Source organism: Macrobrachium rosenbergii, chromosome 16, assembly GCF_040412425.1.
Source record: "Macrobrachium rosenbergii isolate ZJJX-2024 chromosome 16, ASM4041242v1, whole genome shotgun sequence".
Classification (NCBI taxonomy): domain Eukaryota; kingdom Metazoa; phylum Arthropoda; class Malacostraca; order Decapoda; family Palaemonidae; genus Macrobrachium; species Macrobrachium rosenbergii.
The window spans coordinates 41353762-41371073 of record NC_089756.1 but is presented as its reverse complement, the minus strand read 5'-3'; the positions used below and the strand labels follow the sequence as shown (position 1 = coordinate 41371073).

Sequence of the window (17312 nt, the reverse complement as noted above, 5' to 3'; positions counted from 1 at the left end):
TTTTTAAGACCTGAGGGCGGACAGAAAAAGTGCGGACGGACAGACAAAGCCGGCACAACAGTTTTCTTTTCAGAAAACTACAATGCAGAAAATTAGTAAAAATGTATAATTTCGATACAAAACAATGAAAATTAAAGGAATAGTGCTATACGAAACTAAAAATCAAGAGATTTAAAGCCATTAAACATTTTAGTAAAAATAACCAGTTTTATTTATATAAAACTAAAGATGGATGAAATTCTGTCTTTCACAAAGATTGAATGTTACTCTAGTGCTTAACGCTCACACAATCTTACCATCTCAACCACAGACAAATAAGAAAAAAATGTCTAAATGATTAGGTGTGTATTTCAAAGGAGGCGCTGACGTGTGGTAAAAGACGAGACAAAAAGCTCCCGACGAAACCTGGTAATAGGGTAGGAGCAAGGGAAAAATTCGGAGAAAGTCACTGAAGGACAAGTAAAATTGATTAGAGGAAAAAGACTATTTCGCACATGTATATAAATATCTGCTTACCTCTGCAAAAACTCATATACACACACTCGTGCGCATACGTGTGTGTGTGTGTGTGTGTGTGTGTTTGTGTACGCGAGGTGTATATGTAGCTATTTACATAAGAAAAAAATATATACACTAAATTTACTCACTTTCACACACTCACTACTTACAAAGATACAGTACATAAAGTGTACTTACACACTTTCAAACACACATTCACACATTCGATGTGGTTAAAATACACAAATAATAAAAGAAGTCAACAGCGCCTCTAAAATCCGAGGTACGCAAAAGTATATAGCATTAGAACTTCACTTAAAACATCGTGAGAGAGAGAGAGAGAGAGAGAGAGAGAGAGAGAGAGAGAGAGAGAGAGAGAGAGAGAGAGAGAGAGAGAGAGAGAGATAACTTACAAGTGTTTAAAGGGAAATCATTCTATGAATATTCGGGCAGATGAAATACACTTAGAAAAATCAGACATTCCCCCCAAAAATGACCAAATATATATATGAAATAATCCACCAGATACAATACATAACAATTAAAATGAAAGACTGAAATATTCGATATTACACACTGGCGACACACGCAACATGAGAAACAGGGAAAACTCAAGAGATGTCTCTATGGAAATCAATGCATTTTCAGGAAAACCGATTTACAGTATGACTGCGTGTTGGGGGGAAGACCGCAAGGAATCATCGGAACCTTTTTTAGGAACGGCCAGGAATCGATTCCAAACCAACAATGGAGCAAGTCAGAGCTGTGTGTAGAGGACGGAAAGTAAACCCTCTCTCAGAAATAGAAAACCAACGTCATAAAAAAAGACTTCTCCGAAGGAAAAACATGGTTTTTGGTGAGAAAGCATTTCTGCAGTTTTTCTGGCAAAACCTGTATTTTTGAAGTGTTGTTAAATATTTCTTCCGGTAGGTGAGTACGAAAACCATTTCTGGGAGGAAAGCAGCTTAACGATAAAAAAAAACATTTGAAGCCTCTTTTGGATATAATAAATCATAACCTTTCAGTAAAGGTAATAAAAAATTTGGGAACAAAATAGCCGGTATCTTTAGAAAGGGGGAGAATCGTAGTCATGATTTTTAGTTTTCTGTAAAAGAAAACTTTATTGTGTCCGCACTTTTTTCTGTCTGCCCCCAGATCTTAAAAACTACTGAGGCTAGAGCTCTGCAAATTGGTATGTTGAACATCAACCCTCCAATCATCAAACATACCAAATTGCAGCCTTCTAGCCTTAGTAGTTTTTATTTTATTTAAGGTTAAAGTTAGCCATAATCGTGTTTCTGGCAACGATATAGGACAGGCCACCACCGTCCCGTGGTTGAAGCTTCATGGGACGCGGCTCATACAGCATTACACCGAGGCCACCAAAAGATAGATGTATTTTCGGTGGCCTTGATTATACGCTGTTGCGGTTGTACAGGAAACTCGATTGCGTCGAAGAAACTTCGGGGCATTTTTTACTTGATTTTGTAAGTATCAGTGTTTCTTGAGAGTGAATTTTAACTTTCTTCGTCTGAAATACTCAGATGCACTTATGAACAGGTGATATTTAAAGCCTCTCTTGAGAAAAAATCAAAAGCATTGTGGTGAAGATTAAAATACAAAGGAAAAAGTGGTCCGCATCTTATGAAGGGACAGCATCAAAGCCTTGGTATAACTGATAAGCAGAAGACTTCCTGGTCATAACAAGCTTTTGTTAGGAGAGAGTGATCAGCTTTTGCCTGGAAAGGAATAAGGGGGGAGGGAAAAGTAAAGACGCTTTTTCTTGCTACGAACTAAACATCTTTGAGAAAAAGAGAAAGAAGCCTTTATAGGGAGGAGATCGTAATTCTAAGTGAAAAAGAAAGAATACTGCCTCTGTGAGAGGAAGAAGGACTAAAAATTTTCCTGACGAGACGGGAGCCAAAACCCCTTTAATGAAGAAACCAAAATTATTCTTTGAGGCAGACGAATAAAGATTTCCTCAGGGGAGGGTCAATTATTTTTCGTAAAGAAGAGAGAAGATCGGAGCTTTTCTTCACGCATGTATATATATATATATATATATATATATATATATATATATATATATATATATATATATATATATATATATATATATATATATATATATATATATATATATATATATATATATATATATATATATATATAAATAAAGTTCATTACGAAAAAATTACAATCTTTTAGATATAAAAGGATAGAACTTTTCATTGAAATCTACATTTGGCAATGGCCATATAAGTAAGCGAATTTACTAGTTAAAATTAATCTTAACCGATAAATGAAACAGTCTAGTAATGCCTTCCGCTGAAATATACGGACATAAGATTAACCTGACAACCGTACCTATAACAATTACACGCAGTTGTGAACAAGATACCACACAACGAATGATGAACACTATAAAATTAAAAGATACCCCTTTTAGCCACAATATCTCCTAAAGCGAATCTGGTGTCTCGTCGGAATTTACGATCTCGAGTCAGAAAAAGAGAAAAACATTCGATTCGTTTCCTTTACCGAAACAAACAGTGGAAACAATCTCTTACAGAGAGAGAGAGAGAGAGAGAGAGAGAGAGAGAGAGAGAGAGAGAGAGAGAGAGAGAGAGAGAGAGAGAAAGGTACTCCTAATCACCTAACAAAATTGTTTCAATGTATCTGGCTTCTACAACGAGAGAGAGAGAGAGAGAGAGAGAGAGAGAGAGAGAGAGAGAGAGAGAGGAGAGAGAGAGTATATTAGAACGAAGAGCTATCAAGTCATGTAGGAATAAATCCCATAAGAGAGAATGAGAGAGTGATTATGCCATATAAGTTTATATATTAAGTAGACTTATAACAAGAGAGAGAGAGAGAGAGAGAGAGAGAGAGAGAGAGAGAGAGAGAGAGAGAGAGAGAGAGAGAGAGAGAGAGAGAGAGAAACTATGACTCTGCTGACATTGCTAGCAACACACAGTTGAATCAACACCATCTATTTGTGGGGGAAAAAGAATATGGTGATGATTCAGCAGTACCTCGAAAGGGCGAGAAACCCTCTCTGAAAGAGAAACGCCATTGGCTAAAAAATATCAGAAGAGAGAGAGAGAGAGAGAGAGAGAGAGAGAGAGAGAGAGAGAGAGAGAGTTTCTTAGACATCGGAACCCTCTTTGAAAGAGAAACTTCATCGGGTATAAAATATCATTACTGAGAGGGAGAGTGTTTCTTATACATCAGCAGGACGAGAGAGAGAGAGAGAGAGAGAGAGAGAGAGAGAGAGAGAGAGAGAGAGAGAGAGAGAGAGAGAGAGAGAGTTTCTTATATATCGGCAGGAAACTGATTTTAGGAAAATATAACGTATCTACCACACACAAGAAAAAAATAAAAAAGGTCAGAAATGCAATTTCATAAAAATCAAATGAAGTACGTAATTAAATATCTACAATCTAGCTAACATTAAGCACCATAAGAGCATAATATATACGGGTGGTTAAAGGATCAGCAAATTTCCCCGTCCCAAGCCAAGATTAAAGATGCCAGCTTCACCTAGATTCCTGAAACACTGGGTTCAAGGAAGCCTCCCCAGAACCGACTATAGTCAGTCCATAGCAGCCATTTCTCTGAAGCATTCCATATGCATAAACTTTATACATAACTGTTTTTGGTTAAGTATATTTGATGGGAATTACGAGAGAGAGAGAGAGAGAGAGAGAGAGAGAGAGAGAGAGAGAGAACATCACAGAAGGGTAAGCCAGCTATACATAGCGAAGAGGTAAAATAATCCCTTCGCTGCCGCCGAGAGAGAGAGAGAGAGAGAGAGAGAGAGAGAGAGAGAGAGAGAGAGAGAGAGAGATCCACACTCCCATCAAAATCATTAAAATATCGGAAAAAAAAAAACAAATTTCAGAAACATGATTGAAAAACGAAACTACATAAAAATTGGGATTAAATGACCTCAGACCCGTAGAGAAAATCCAATCATTGGAAGGATTCCCCATATTGAAATGACAGATGTAGCCAATTGACCGGCGAATTAGAATCTCTCTCTCTCTCTCTCTCTCTCTCTACGGTATGAAATATTTTCTCTTCCTCTCCTCAATGTCAGTCGTATAATTTTCCAGTTCATAAGCACAGTCATCGAATTGTAAAAGGCTATAAAGCAATACTTTAAAGCAATTTAGTGTTTAGATCGAATTGTAAAAGGCTATAAAGCAATACATTAAAGCAATTTTGTGTTTAGATCGAATTGTAAAAGGCTATAAAGCAATACTTTAAAGCAATTTAGTGTTTACTTCGAATAACCAAGCGATACATAAAATATATATATATATATATATATATATATATATATATATATATATATATATATATATATATATATATATATATATATATATATGTATACATTATATATATGTGTATATATATGTATACATTATATACGTGTATATATATATTTTTTATAAAATCAGGCATAGCATAGCAAGTACTTCCCAAGTAACTGATTTCCCCGAATTTCTCAAATAGATATATGGATGCATACATCAGTCCCACAAGAGACACTGATTGAAACGTCAAATTATACACATTTTAGCACCTGCCAAGCTGTGAAATTATCTACCTGCCTTCGTATTCCAGCTTTCCATAAATTAACAGAAGCAAGCGCTCTTACAAAAGCAAGTTTCCATAAACTTGCTTTTGAAAAAAGCGCTTGCTTCTATTAATTTTACTTGTTTTTTTTTCGTTTAGAACTGCACTCCCTCAGTCATGCCTGGCTGGTCTTAATATGGACGAAAATTCAGGTTTCAAGCACTAATACATATTGTACAGAGAGAGAGAGAGAGAGAGAGAGAGAGAGAGAGAGAGAGAGAGAGAGAGAGAGAGAGAGAGAGAGAGAGAGAGAAAGTATTAGGGACATGAGAGCTTTAAAATGAATATTTAAAGACACAAAGAAAGGAAAAACAAAGTGAACAAACTCAGAGAAAAACTTTTTTCTGGTTTCTTGCATTTCCGTGCGGGTCTTTGTATAAATTTTACAAACTCGCCTGGTTCCTCCCAGGATAATCTTGTTTCTCATGTTTAGCAAAATTGTGAGTTCTCCTCAGCAGAAATAAAAAGTGGAGAGAAAGCTCGGAAGCTAAATTTACAATACAATTTTGTTTTTACATTGTACGAATGGAAAACACTTTCCCCCGTGTTCGGTTTTCAAAATTCAGTTTTAGGAATTTTATTACCTTTGAAAAAACATTTTTTCTTAGATGATTTTACACTGGGTACACACATACATATATATACAAATAAATATACATACATACATACATACCATATATATATATATATATATATATATATATATATATATATATATATTTATATTAATTCCAATATTTCCTTACACACGAAAATTAAGATCTTGATCCTATCAGAGAGAGAGAGAGAGAGAGAGAGAGAGAGAGAGAGAGAGAGAGAGAGAGAGAGAGAGAGAGAGAGAGAGAGACTGTAAAACAACACAGACTACCTAACATTCAAAACTCCAGATTAAAACAACTTATAAAGGGTGTGTTTGTGAATAAGGGAAACAAAAAGAAACAGAGAAAGAGGAACACTCACCCTCGAAGACCTGGTCCTGTTGCTGGGCGTCGGAAGGGTCATCTCCCGTGACAGAGAGCGAGGTGTCCTCCACGGATTCCGAAACTGACGACCCGTCGCCTACTACCTGCAGGAGGGAAACCAAAGGATGCCTTAGTACCTTTGACCAAGAAGGCCCGTGGAAGCAGTTATTCTACGTATCTCCGGAGGACAGGAGATAATTCTGCCATTTAAATTTACTATCTAAATTTATTACTAAATAAAATTTAAACAAAACTGGTGCCAAAGTTCACTATTCACTTGATTTTCTATGATGTCATATCTAGGCATACTTATCAAGTGACATCTAAAGTTTCTAGTCCCCATTTGCATTTGGAAGCAATGCAATATCCATTTTTAGTTTTCTGTAAAAGAAAACAGTTGTGATGGCTTTGTGTGTCCGTCTGCACTTTTTCAGTCCGCCCTCAGATCTTCAAAACTACTGAGGCTAGAGGGCTGCAAATTGTTATGTTGATCATCCACCCTCCAATCATCAAACATACCAAATTGCAACCCTCTGGCCTCAGTAGTTTTTATTTTATTTACGGTTAAGGTCAGCCGTGGATCGTGCGTCTGGCAGCGCTTTCCGGAGCAACTGAGCCCTGGCCGGTGGTGGCTGATAGCTTTATACAGTATTATATGCTTTACAGAAAACTCCATTTCGGCGCATTTTTTACTTGTTTTACTTGATTTTCTATAATGAATCTAGACATAACCATCAAATGATATCGTAAAGCCCTAATTCTCCACTCGCATTTCAAAGCAATGAAATTAATGATGTCCAGGAATTAGCCGTTACAAAAAAAAGGTTAATTTATGATCCCCGTTGTTCCCCATATTCATTAACCCATGGACATCCCCTTATCATCAACCAGTCCAACTACCTTTTCCGGACAGGCACTCACCTGGTCGCCACTTCCGGCACTGCCAGATCCGGGCTCCCCTCCGGTAGTACTGCTGGAGCCGCTGCCGGAACTCATGGAGCCGGTGACGGACCCTTGGTCGATGGAATCCCGCTTCCGGTCCAAGGAGCTCTTCTTAAAGATCACCTCCTGCCTCGGCGTCTGGATCTTGGTGTATTCTTCTGCCGAGAGACGATACATTGAGCTTTCGAAGGCACAAGAGCAGATTTTTTAATCAGCAGTTTTAATAATAATAATAATAATAATAATAATAATAATAATAATAATAATAATAATTATGTTTGAAGAAATATATTCAAATAATTAAAACAACATCTGCTTCCAACTGTTGAACAATATAGTTGGAAGCAACAAAGAACTAAAATAAGAAACTACCAATAATAACCTACATAATATGCAATGACAGTACAAGTATGTCAGTTAAACTTCTAAGATATTTCCTGATATTACTTGAATTTACTTTTCAATCATATTTTAGTTCCCTGCATTACGGGGAGTTGAAGCTGCCTTTCAAAACCCGACCTGACTTTATTTTTGAAGATATATATCAATCTGCCAACAAATACATGAATCTACATTAAATTTTATACATTTGGCTTTACTAAAAATTTTTATTTGTCCGATTACTGGACAAATGACAAATCAGTGTTCTTATCAACTGCCCAAGTACTCGACAGTTAGAGAGAGAACAAGACCAAACATAAAGTCAGTATTGCGTGATATGAATACGAGGAGCGATTCATAATTTGGTGACAAGTGCTGAAAGAAGTAGGAATATATCATACCAATTTACTGCTGAATCAAATAACGAGTTTTGTGAGCAAAACCAATTCACAAGGGTTTGCGGCATTTCGAATCAATTTCTGGTGCGTGACAGTGCATAGTTAACAACTGTTTGTTGGCACTGAGGATAAATTGATGGCATTGGCCATATTACAACATTCGTTGTTGAACTAACGAAAGTGTTGTCACTGCTTTGATATAAATATCATATTCTTTCATTTTATGTTAACATAAAAAAAAATGATTAAGCCAAGAAGAAGGTGGGTTGGAGAAATGGTCCCATTTACGAAAACGGCGACGAAAAAGAAAAGAAAAAAGAAGAACGTTTAGAAATGCTTCCTCAAATAAGGCAACGTAATGCAGACAGAGAAATGAATAAAAGAGAAGAGGAAAAAACCAAAAGAAAATATTTCATGAAAGGAGGGATTTTACGGTAATAGTAATACTGATGGAGTTGGAAATAATATATAAATGTATGACGAAAATAGTAATAACAGCAATCATACAATAAAAACAAAGATGGACAAACAAAAAAAAATAAAAAACACTGGAAATGTGTATAATACTCATCAAGAATATTCTCCAGCTATATATAGTTATCGTACGCGTAACGAGTTTTTCATATAATACATGCACACACACACAGATATAGAGACCTCGATGCCCATATTCACTCTCTCTCTCTCTCTGTCCTAACCAGGAGAAATAGGCCTCAGGGGAGTCACCCACCTAAAAGTTTTCCGATAAAATCGGTGTTGCTCACCAGAGATACGTTGATGCAGAACGGGAAAATACAGTCTCCTGGAAATCACTTTAAAAACTCTTCCTCTCAAACATCACGTACTGCCTTCAGGGACTAACACTTGCTGAGAATGATCTCTCTCTCTTTCTCTCTCTCAAATTCTCTGCCCTTTTATTCCCTCTTTAAGGAAATGCAAACCATGGTTTGCTTCAGTTACGTTTTCTTTATTCTACTCTCTCTCTCTCTCTTCTCTGCTCTTTTATCTCTCTCTTCTATAATATATAAATATGAACATATATATATATATATATATATATATATATATATATATATATATATATATATATATATATATGTATATATATATATATATATTATATTTATATATATATATATATATATATATGTGTATATATATATATATATATATATATCTATATATATATATATATATCTATATATATATATATATATATATATATATATATATATATATATATATATATATATAATTATATGTGTGTGTATGTGTACAGAGAGAGAGTAGAGAGATACAGAGAGAGAGAGAGAGAGAGAGAGAGAGAGAGAGAGAGAGAGAGAGAGAGAGAGAGCGCAAGCCCACAAACATTTACGCATACGTACTGTACTATATGCAAACCACTCTGCAAAATAGGCCCCAGAGTTCCCAATGGACAGAACTCTTTCAGCTGATGCCTCCACGCGAACAAAGATGGACAGACAGAGTGACAGGTATTGAAACGCTTATGTAACGTGGAGAGCCAAGTGTTTTCATTTAATCGCCTGAGCGTCAGTAAAAAAAAGTTCATCCCAATTTTTCAACACCAACAAATGGACAGAGCGCCCTGGACGCTGGTAAAGTTACACCTCTACTACACGTACATAACCACGTTATTAATAAAGTCCCTGGCATTTTAAACGAAGTTCCTGGCATCATAAACAAAGTCACTGAACAAAGTCCATGGCATTATTAACAAAGTTCCTGACATTATAAAAAAAGTTTCCTAACATTATAAACAAAGTCTTTGGCATTATAAACAAAGTCCTTGAACAAAGTTCCTGACATTATAAACAGAGTTCCTGACATACAAATGAAGTCCCAGACATAATAAACAAAGTCACTGAACAAAGTCCCTGACATAATAAACAAAGTTCCTGATATTATAAACAAAGTCCCTGGCATTATAAACAAGGTCACTGAACAGTTTCTGACATTATAAACAAAATCCTCGGCATTATAAACAAAGTCACTGAACAAAGTCCCTGGCATTATAAACAAAATCACTGAAACCAATATGCCTAATCTCAAGATATTTAATTAAAGGAAAAAATATATGAAAAACAAAAAGCCAAGATACAAAGAAAATAGAAATGTCGAAAATAAGAATAAAATATAAAAAAAAAATTAAAATAACAGCTATGATAACGAAAGTGTTGGGAGATCGCAAACCTCAGCCAAGACTGAGCAATTCCCTAACCCGGCCAGTAAAGTCCTCTTATCCTGATCTGGACTTATCCCAAAATTTACTCCCGTGTTACGGTCATGAGTGGCCCCTTTGGTAAAATGCCAGAAAAAACCCACATATAACTTTCTGCGTAATCTTACTGGCAAAAAGACAGACGAACATATAAACCCAACCGCTTGCATAATCTCCTACGGTAAGGATATGTGGCTTAAATAAGATCCAAGTGAAATAGAAGTTTAATGTACAGTAAAGTTTAATATAACAAATCAGTAAGAACACAAAGAAGTCTAGAAATCAATGTATTTTCCTTTTGTTTCTCTCGTCTTCCTAATTCTCAAAAAAAAAAAAGAGAAAAAAAAACAGTAAACATTTACACGTAAATGTTTATGTGTGAGAGAGAGAGGACCATACACTCCTAATGTATTTTTCAGACTTTCACAAGCCTAACCCTAATAAAACTTTCCCATTAATCATAAAAAAAAAAAAAAACAGAACAGGATACCTTTGAGCGTCGACAGTGAAAAATGGAGAAGAAAAATATCAATAATGAAAAGTCGACTTCATATGCTAATCTGAGAGAAACACTTGAATAATTATATCTTTAAAAAACTTGCCCAAGGCCCCTGGTAATCCTCACCCCCAACGATCACAACCCCACCCCTACACACACAAAAAAAGTGGGAGTTGCAAAAAAGACAGTTTTAAACCGAAAGAATTCAGGCTAATAGGAAAATCATAACGAGAGTTCGATTATCGCAATTTTTACGTGGAATCTTTATTGCGCAACTGGATTAATTTAAAATCATTAGTCAAGAAATGATGGGAAAAAAGTCTTTGAGATTATTTTTTTATATATTTTCCTTTCTTGTATCCGGATTTTCACCTAATTATACCACTAATAAATTTAATCTAATTTTTTCTAAAATAAATATTAGCTTCCCATGTCAATTCTTTTGCTAAAATTTTATCCAATACTTTCCTGTGGCGCGATCTTTCGGTATATGATATTTTCTGCCACGACAATATACCATTTACCCATGGATTCTTTATTCAACAACTGAAACCAATAAATATGCTCTTTCATAAAGATTTGAAATCAAGAAATGAAGGAAAAAAATTGTTTGAGGTTATTCTTTATAACAATTCCTTTTTTGTCTCTGGAAATGCACCTGACTGTACCCTGAATACATTTAATCTTATTGCTGCTAAAAAAGATTCGTTTCTCATGTTCATTCTTTTCGTCAGAGTTTATCCCATGATTTCTTGTGACACGGTAATTCCACAGATGATACTTTCCGCCACGAAAATACATCATTTACCCAAATTTTCCTGGAGAAAACTTCCTGAAGTGACACGGACGTCTCCCAAGTATTCTGTAATAGTTAACGATGTTCTGTGGGTTATGTGTATAACTACATGGACACGAAAAAAAGGCTAGGTCCCTTATCTATCGACCCATCTGGAAAATTTAGTCCTGTAAACAAGCTGTCATATACAAATTCAGTAATATGAATTTTATGACTTCTGGAAAGATTTTTACACAGTAACAATCATGGCTGGTAGAATTTTTAACCTGGCCCTTCAAAATAAAAAATTCTATTTGGAAAACAGACACTAAGCTTATAACTTCCAGCAACCTAATAATGCCCACCATTCCACGCTCTATTTTATGTCTCAAAATGATGGCATAACGAGCTATAGACACCTCACAGCCCAATCAAAAATCGATTAGATCTACGAGGACCATAACTTCACCTACATCATCACCTCATTTCTTATGGAAGTGACGAGGGGATCTTCATCTCAGAAAAAAAAAATCTCAGAAAAAAACCTCGCATTATAAAACTGATTCGGTCGCCTTCATAACTCACCATTATTAATCATGACCGTGTGGACAGGCTGGGAGGGCCTCTCGCCGTTGGCAGACCCTCCGTCGGCCATATGCTGCGAGTAATGCTGCTGACCCTCCGCCGTCGCCATGACGCCCTCGTCATCCCACTCCTCGTCGTCCTCCTCGCCGTCGCATCTGTTGTTGTTGCCCTTATCCCTGAAAGGTCCCTGGAAGTGGCCCTGGAATCCCCTTGGGGAGAAGAACCCCCCAGGACGCCCGTAAGGCCGAAATGGTCGACGACCCCGATCGACGAATCCTCCCGGGCCGAACTTGAAGTTGCGGTCGCCGTAGAAGGGCGGTCGGCCGTAGAACTTGTCGTAGTGGAAATTCCTCTCGTAGAAAGGCTTGTTGTAGGGCTTCTCGAACGAGGAGGAACCTCCGCCTCCGCCGCCCTTGTTCTCCAAGTTGCGGAAGTTCTCATTGTTGTACCTGTCGAAGTTCTTGTCAAACCGCCTGTCGTAGTTGGCGTGGTAGAAGCCGTGCTGGCGCTGCGGCGGCCCACGACGCGGGTTGGCGAAGTTTGGCTTGTAGGGATGGCGGGAGTAGGGGCCGTTCTCGTGCGTTGGCGTCTGGGGGGCGGAATCCCCCTCCTCTTCCTCACAATCGTCTCCGGTCTGTTTGTCGGCTTCCGGAGCTAGAAGATCGTCTGTAAAGAGGGAAAGAGACGAATGATTAATATGGAGTTATTTGTTTGGTGGGGAGGTGGGGCAAGGGAGAAGGAAGAAGTAGATACATAGTTAAGGGGAGAGAGAGAGAGAGAGAGAGAGAGAGAGAGAGAGAGAGAGAGAGAGAGAGAGAGAGAGAGAGAGAGAGAGAGAGAGAATATGACACACTTCTGGGAAAATTCCGTTCAGATGCATTCAAAATATGGATTTATTTTTCGCATTTAATCCTTACCTTTAAAAGTAACGGAAAAAACATGTCAGACACTTGAAATCCATCGTATCAATAACGAAGCACCTAATAACCATCGAATAAATGATCCCTTATTGCTAGTAACATGATCATATGAGTTGTAAACAAACCAATACTACGAGCCACTGAAATAGTCGAAATAACTGAGCCCTATCAAAGCCCATACACGTAAATACCACACATTTAAAATAACATATATTCTGTACCACTGAATATAAGGATACTTTACAAAAATAACTCTCTAAAACACAATTCACAATGAATATACAAAACCGCTTAATTACCATCTATTAACACATTAGTGGAAAATAAAGGCAGGCAGCACTGTTTATTGAACCTGATGAAAGCAAAAACAAAATTCTAATGGCTCTTCAAAAGTACGTTAAAGTAAATTACAATATATAAACATAAAAAATATGAATAATGGTATGCACTTTAACATTCTCACACCTGTGCATATTATACATAGTATACTCAGCAAACTTAAACACACATATATACATACGCACACTTGTGTGCCTCATACACAAACCATGATTAATCGCATAACGGCGTACATCTGAGACTGTAACTATTCATTAATTACTAATAACACTACTTCCTGTTACCATCACCTACAGCACCGGCAGGAAATTGAATTTCTGGCTAGGCACAAGTTATGAAGGCGGTTTCTTACAGCAAGAGGATTTTCAGATTTTTAGGAATTTTTCTATCTGAGAGAGAGAGAGAGAGAGAGAGAGAGAGAGAGAGAGAGAGAGAGAGAGAGAGAGAGAGAGAGAGAGAGAGAGAGAGATTAATTCATGTCACAGATAAAAAATATGTCTTTAAATCAAGGTTCATGTATAACCAGAACACTGTAGTTATATTGCTGAAAGAGGACGAAAAAAAATCCTGACTACTCTACGGTAAATGCACTCCACATTTCATTACACAAACGCAACTCAACTAAATATTTCAAACTTGAAAAAAAGGTCCTTTCACATCAAAAGTACGAGAATACTTTCTTCTAAATCCTACAGTAAATGGAAAAGCTTGGACGACGAAATATAAGTAGCAAAGATACAAACACTAATTTATATTTAAATCCGATAAACGTCCTCGGCATATACTGTATATATGTATATATGTGTGTGTGTATATATATATATATATATATATATATATATATATATATATATATATATATATATATATATATATATATATATATATATATATATATATATATATATATATATATATATAAATCAGACTGGAAATAATTCGGTGAAAATGGCCTGGAAGACGACCCAGAAGTAAAGGTGGAGAAGGCAAGAAGCGGAATTAAAAAAATAAAAATAAAAAGAAAAGAAAAGAAAACTATTTCCGCAATACCATAACTCCGGGTGACTCATGAATACTCTAAAAGAACAAAGGAGCGAGAACAAAGTTTTCTTTGTGGTCGCCAAGGCAGCATTAAAAAGCGCTTAAAATGAGAACATCCAGGATAAAAGTCTGTGAGTGAAAAGGTTAAAAGGGACACGACAAATGGAATGGAAAAACAAGTAAGAGAAAAAAAAGTCTTTATTGCCTAAGTAAGCACGCTTATTCGTATCAACTTTTATCGAAGAGTACATCCATACATATGAACACAACGTATGTATACACACACTCAAACTTATATATATGTGTAATATATATATACATACATATATTATATATATATTATATATACATATAATATATATATATATATATATATATATATATATATATATATATATATATATATATATATATATATATATATATATATATATAGAGAGAGAGAGAGAGAGAGAGAGAGAGAGAGAGAGAGAGAAAAACTTTACAAATTAAATGGACAAACTTCTAAGCATTACATTCGACATTATGAACGCCATGAAAGGACAACACCAAACCCCTCTTACTGCAAATCAAAATTCATAACTAATAACCTCATTACACGAGGTAGAAGGGAAGGCGGAGTCTATAAAAAAAAAAGTATCCAATCAATCATCAATAAGCCGTGACGAAAAAATGGTACAAAGTTAACTCATTACGGCTGATATACAATGGGGAGAAACCATAAAAAAAATCGCTATTGAGATGAGGACTATTTTTCATCTAGCGCAATGAATAGCGCGTGGCCCCTAATCATATTTGCTTGTGTGATAACAATTTAAAAAACCAGACTAAAACTGAAGACGTCAGCAGTAAAAGAAAGAAAGAAATATATGATGAAGGGTTCCATTGTAAAAGGAGAGAAGATTAGATCTCGTGGAAGCTGGACTGTTTCTTTTAATTAAAATATTGTCTTATATATTTACTCCTCTTCTTTACCTTCGGATCCAATTACAAGCCATTACATACGGCTGACCACCAAGTGCACAGTTTAACAAATAGGTCAACAGAGGTGCAATGAATTCAAGGATAGGTCAAGCTGGCCCAGTCCTTGGCCGAAATGGAACCCAGGACGGAAATACTCTACTATAATCTATACTTGTCGATACTCGCATAAAATATGCATGCAGCTTACCCTACAACACTACCTTTCTTTCGTTATGGCTACATATGAATTTCCTTGCATGGACCTTGTACTGCCGCAAGTCTGGTGAATATGACTAATAAATTCCAATTCTCTCTTAATTTTAGGGGGCTCAATTTTTCTCAGGGAAGTTCATTTTCCCGCTTTTTCAGAGTCTCTCTTAATTTTGATAAAAATCATTTTTTCTCAAAGAAGTCCATTTCCAAGCTTATTCAAAGTGTATAGAACTATTAAAACTATAAATGACTGGATACATCAAGCTTCACGACTTTCAAACTGAAAAAATTCGGCAATAAATGTTCGACCTCATCTTTTATTGAAATTACAGGGTATCCACTGTTCGTATTTCGTGACGATAACCGATATTCTAATTTCGTGTTCGTGATGTCGGTAACATGATCAATTAAGGAACATCATGTGCTTACATGTCTGAAGACTGACATAGAAGCCCATCCATGTTATTGATAATCTCTATAGTCGTTGGCTGAGTAAGGAAGATTTTGTGCTTATGAAAACAATAGCTATAAGGAGTTCGCTCACGCAGCGGCGTTTCATATTTCATTCAACTTTCGTTAAAACACTGCACGAGAGTACGTAAAGAAGACCTCTTCCCGAGGAAGAGTTTCTATAAACATGCAGAATAATTAACCAAAATGTAGAACCAAGTTTCTCACCAACTTTCGTCTTTTCTTTCCAACTCCACTCTCAGGGGAGAGAGAGAGAGAGAGAGAGAGAGAGAGAGAGAGAGAGAGAGAGAGAGAGAGAGAGAGAGAGAGAGAGAGAATTGCAATTAATATCCAAGTCTGATCGAAGTGTCAAGAAAGTATGCTGGAGTAAATCTCCATTTATATGGCAGAGGCAGTTTTTACTTAGCGTCGATTAGCAACTCGAAATACTTCATCAAATATGGGAAGTACGAGGATCATCCAAAAAAACCAAATAACAACAAAAATACGAAAAAATACAAGGAATGTTGCGTATATTAATGAACACGCATTCACACATGTAAATATGCATTTGTCAATAAACGCTACAAAATTTTAAAAACCAAATTACGAAAAGAGAAATATTTAACTTGTAGATATCTATCAGGTCAACAGTTATGTACTCTAAGTTATTTATTTAATATTTCTATCTTTATGTAGCCTATACAGTACTTTGTAATAGAAAGAGAGAACTGGAAAATAAGAGTTGAAAAAGAAAGGAAACCATTACCCAACTTCCACACAGTTTTTGAAGAGACCAAACTAAATTATGGGGAATGTGCAAATATATTTACACACGCATGAACGATTTTATTACCATTAAATATTACTACTTCTACTACTATCGTTATGTTATAACTGCTAAAGTGAAGAATAAAATAAAAATTAACATATTTTCTCTTCTAGACATATATGAATTTTATTGATCATTAATAATAATAAATATTACCAAAACTAAATCAACACACCAACAACAACAGCATACACACACAAACGCGAACAAACACGCCAGCCACAAAACAAACAAGCAGAGACAAAACTCTCGCACCAGCAATTTGCGATGCGAGATATGATGAAGCCTAAGGTTCTCTCTGCCATTCATATCGCATCTGTTAATAAATATAAAATGTTATGAAACTCGTATTTCCTCCTTTCAGCTCGTAAACGCCCGCGATCCGGATGCTAGTGAGTCTTTATGGCGATAATAACAGTCTGTTGCTCGTAATATAATGCAGTCGGAATGATCGTGGGTTTTTTTTTTATTTCTCAGGTGATGATGATGATGATGATGATGAAGATGTTAAAAACGGCTGTAATTATTACTAGGTAAATATCATATACCTACAAACATATATATATATAAATATTTCTCTCTCTCTCTCTCTCTCTGTTTATCTGTTTTTGAGTTCTGTTGTGATGGGCTG

General features: G+C 36.0%; 1 protein-coding gene across 3 annotated transcripts in view; it reads right to left on the bottom strand.

Moving 5' to 3' along the window:
* The window catches only part of LOC136847365 (uro-adherence factor A-like), a 584194-nt gene that overhangs the window by 54094 nt on the left and 512788 nt on the right, over positions 1–17312 (bottom strand). For 2 of the 3 annotated variants that reach the window (XM_067118973.1, XM_067118971.1), the window contains 3 exons: positions 11924–12589; positions 7026–7204; positions 6103–6208 (listed from right to left, as the gene is read on the bottom strand). In XM_067118973.1, the coding sequence (XP_066975074.1) occupies positions 6103–6208; positions 7026–7204; positions 11924–12032 (394 nt within the window). In that variant the 5' untranslated portion in view covers positions 12033–12589. The remainder of the gene's footprint in view (positions 1–6102; positions 6209–7025; positions 7205–11923; positions 12590–17312) is intronic. The other variant, XM_067118972.1, reaches the window with a different exon arrangement.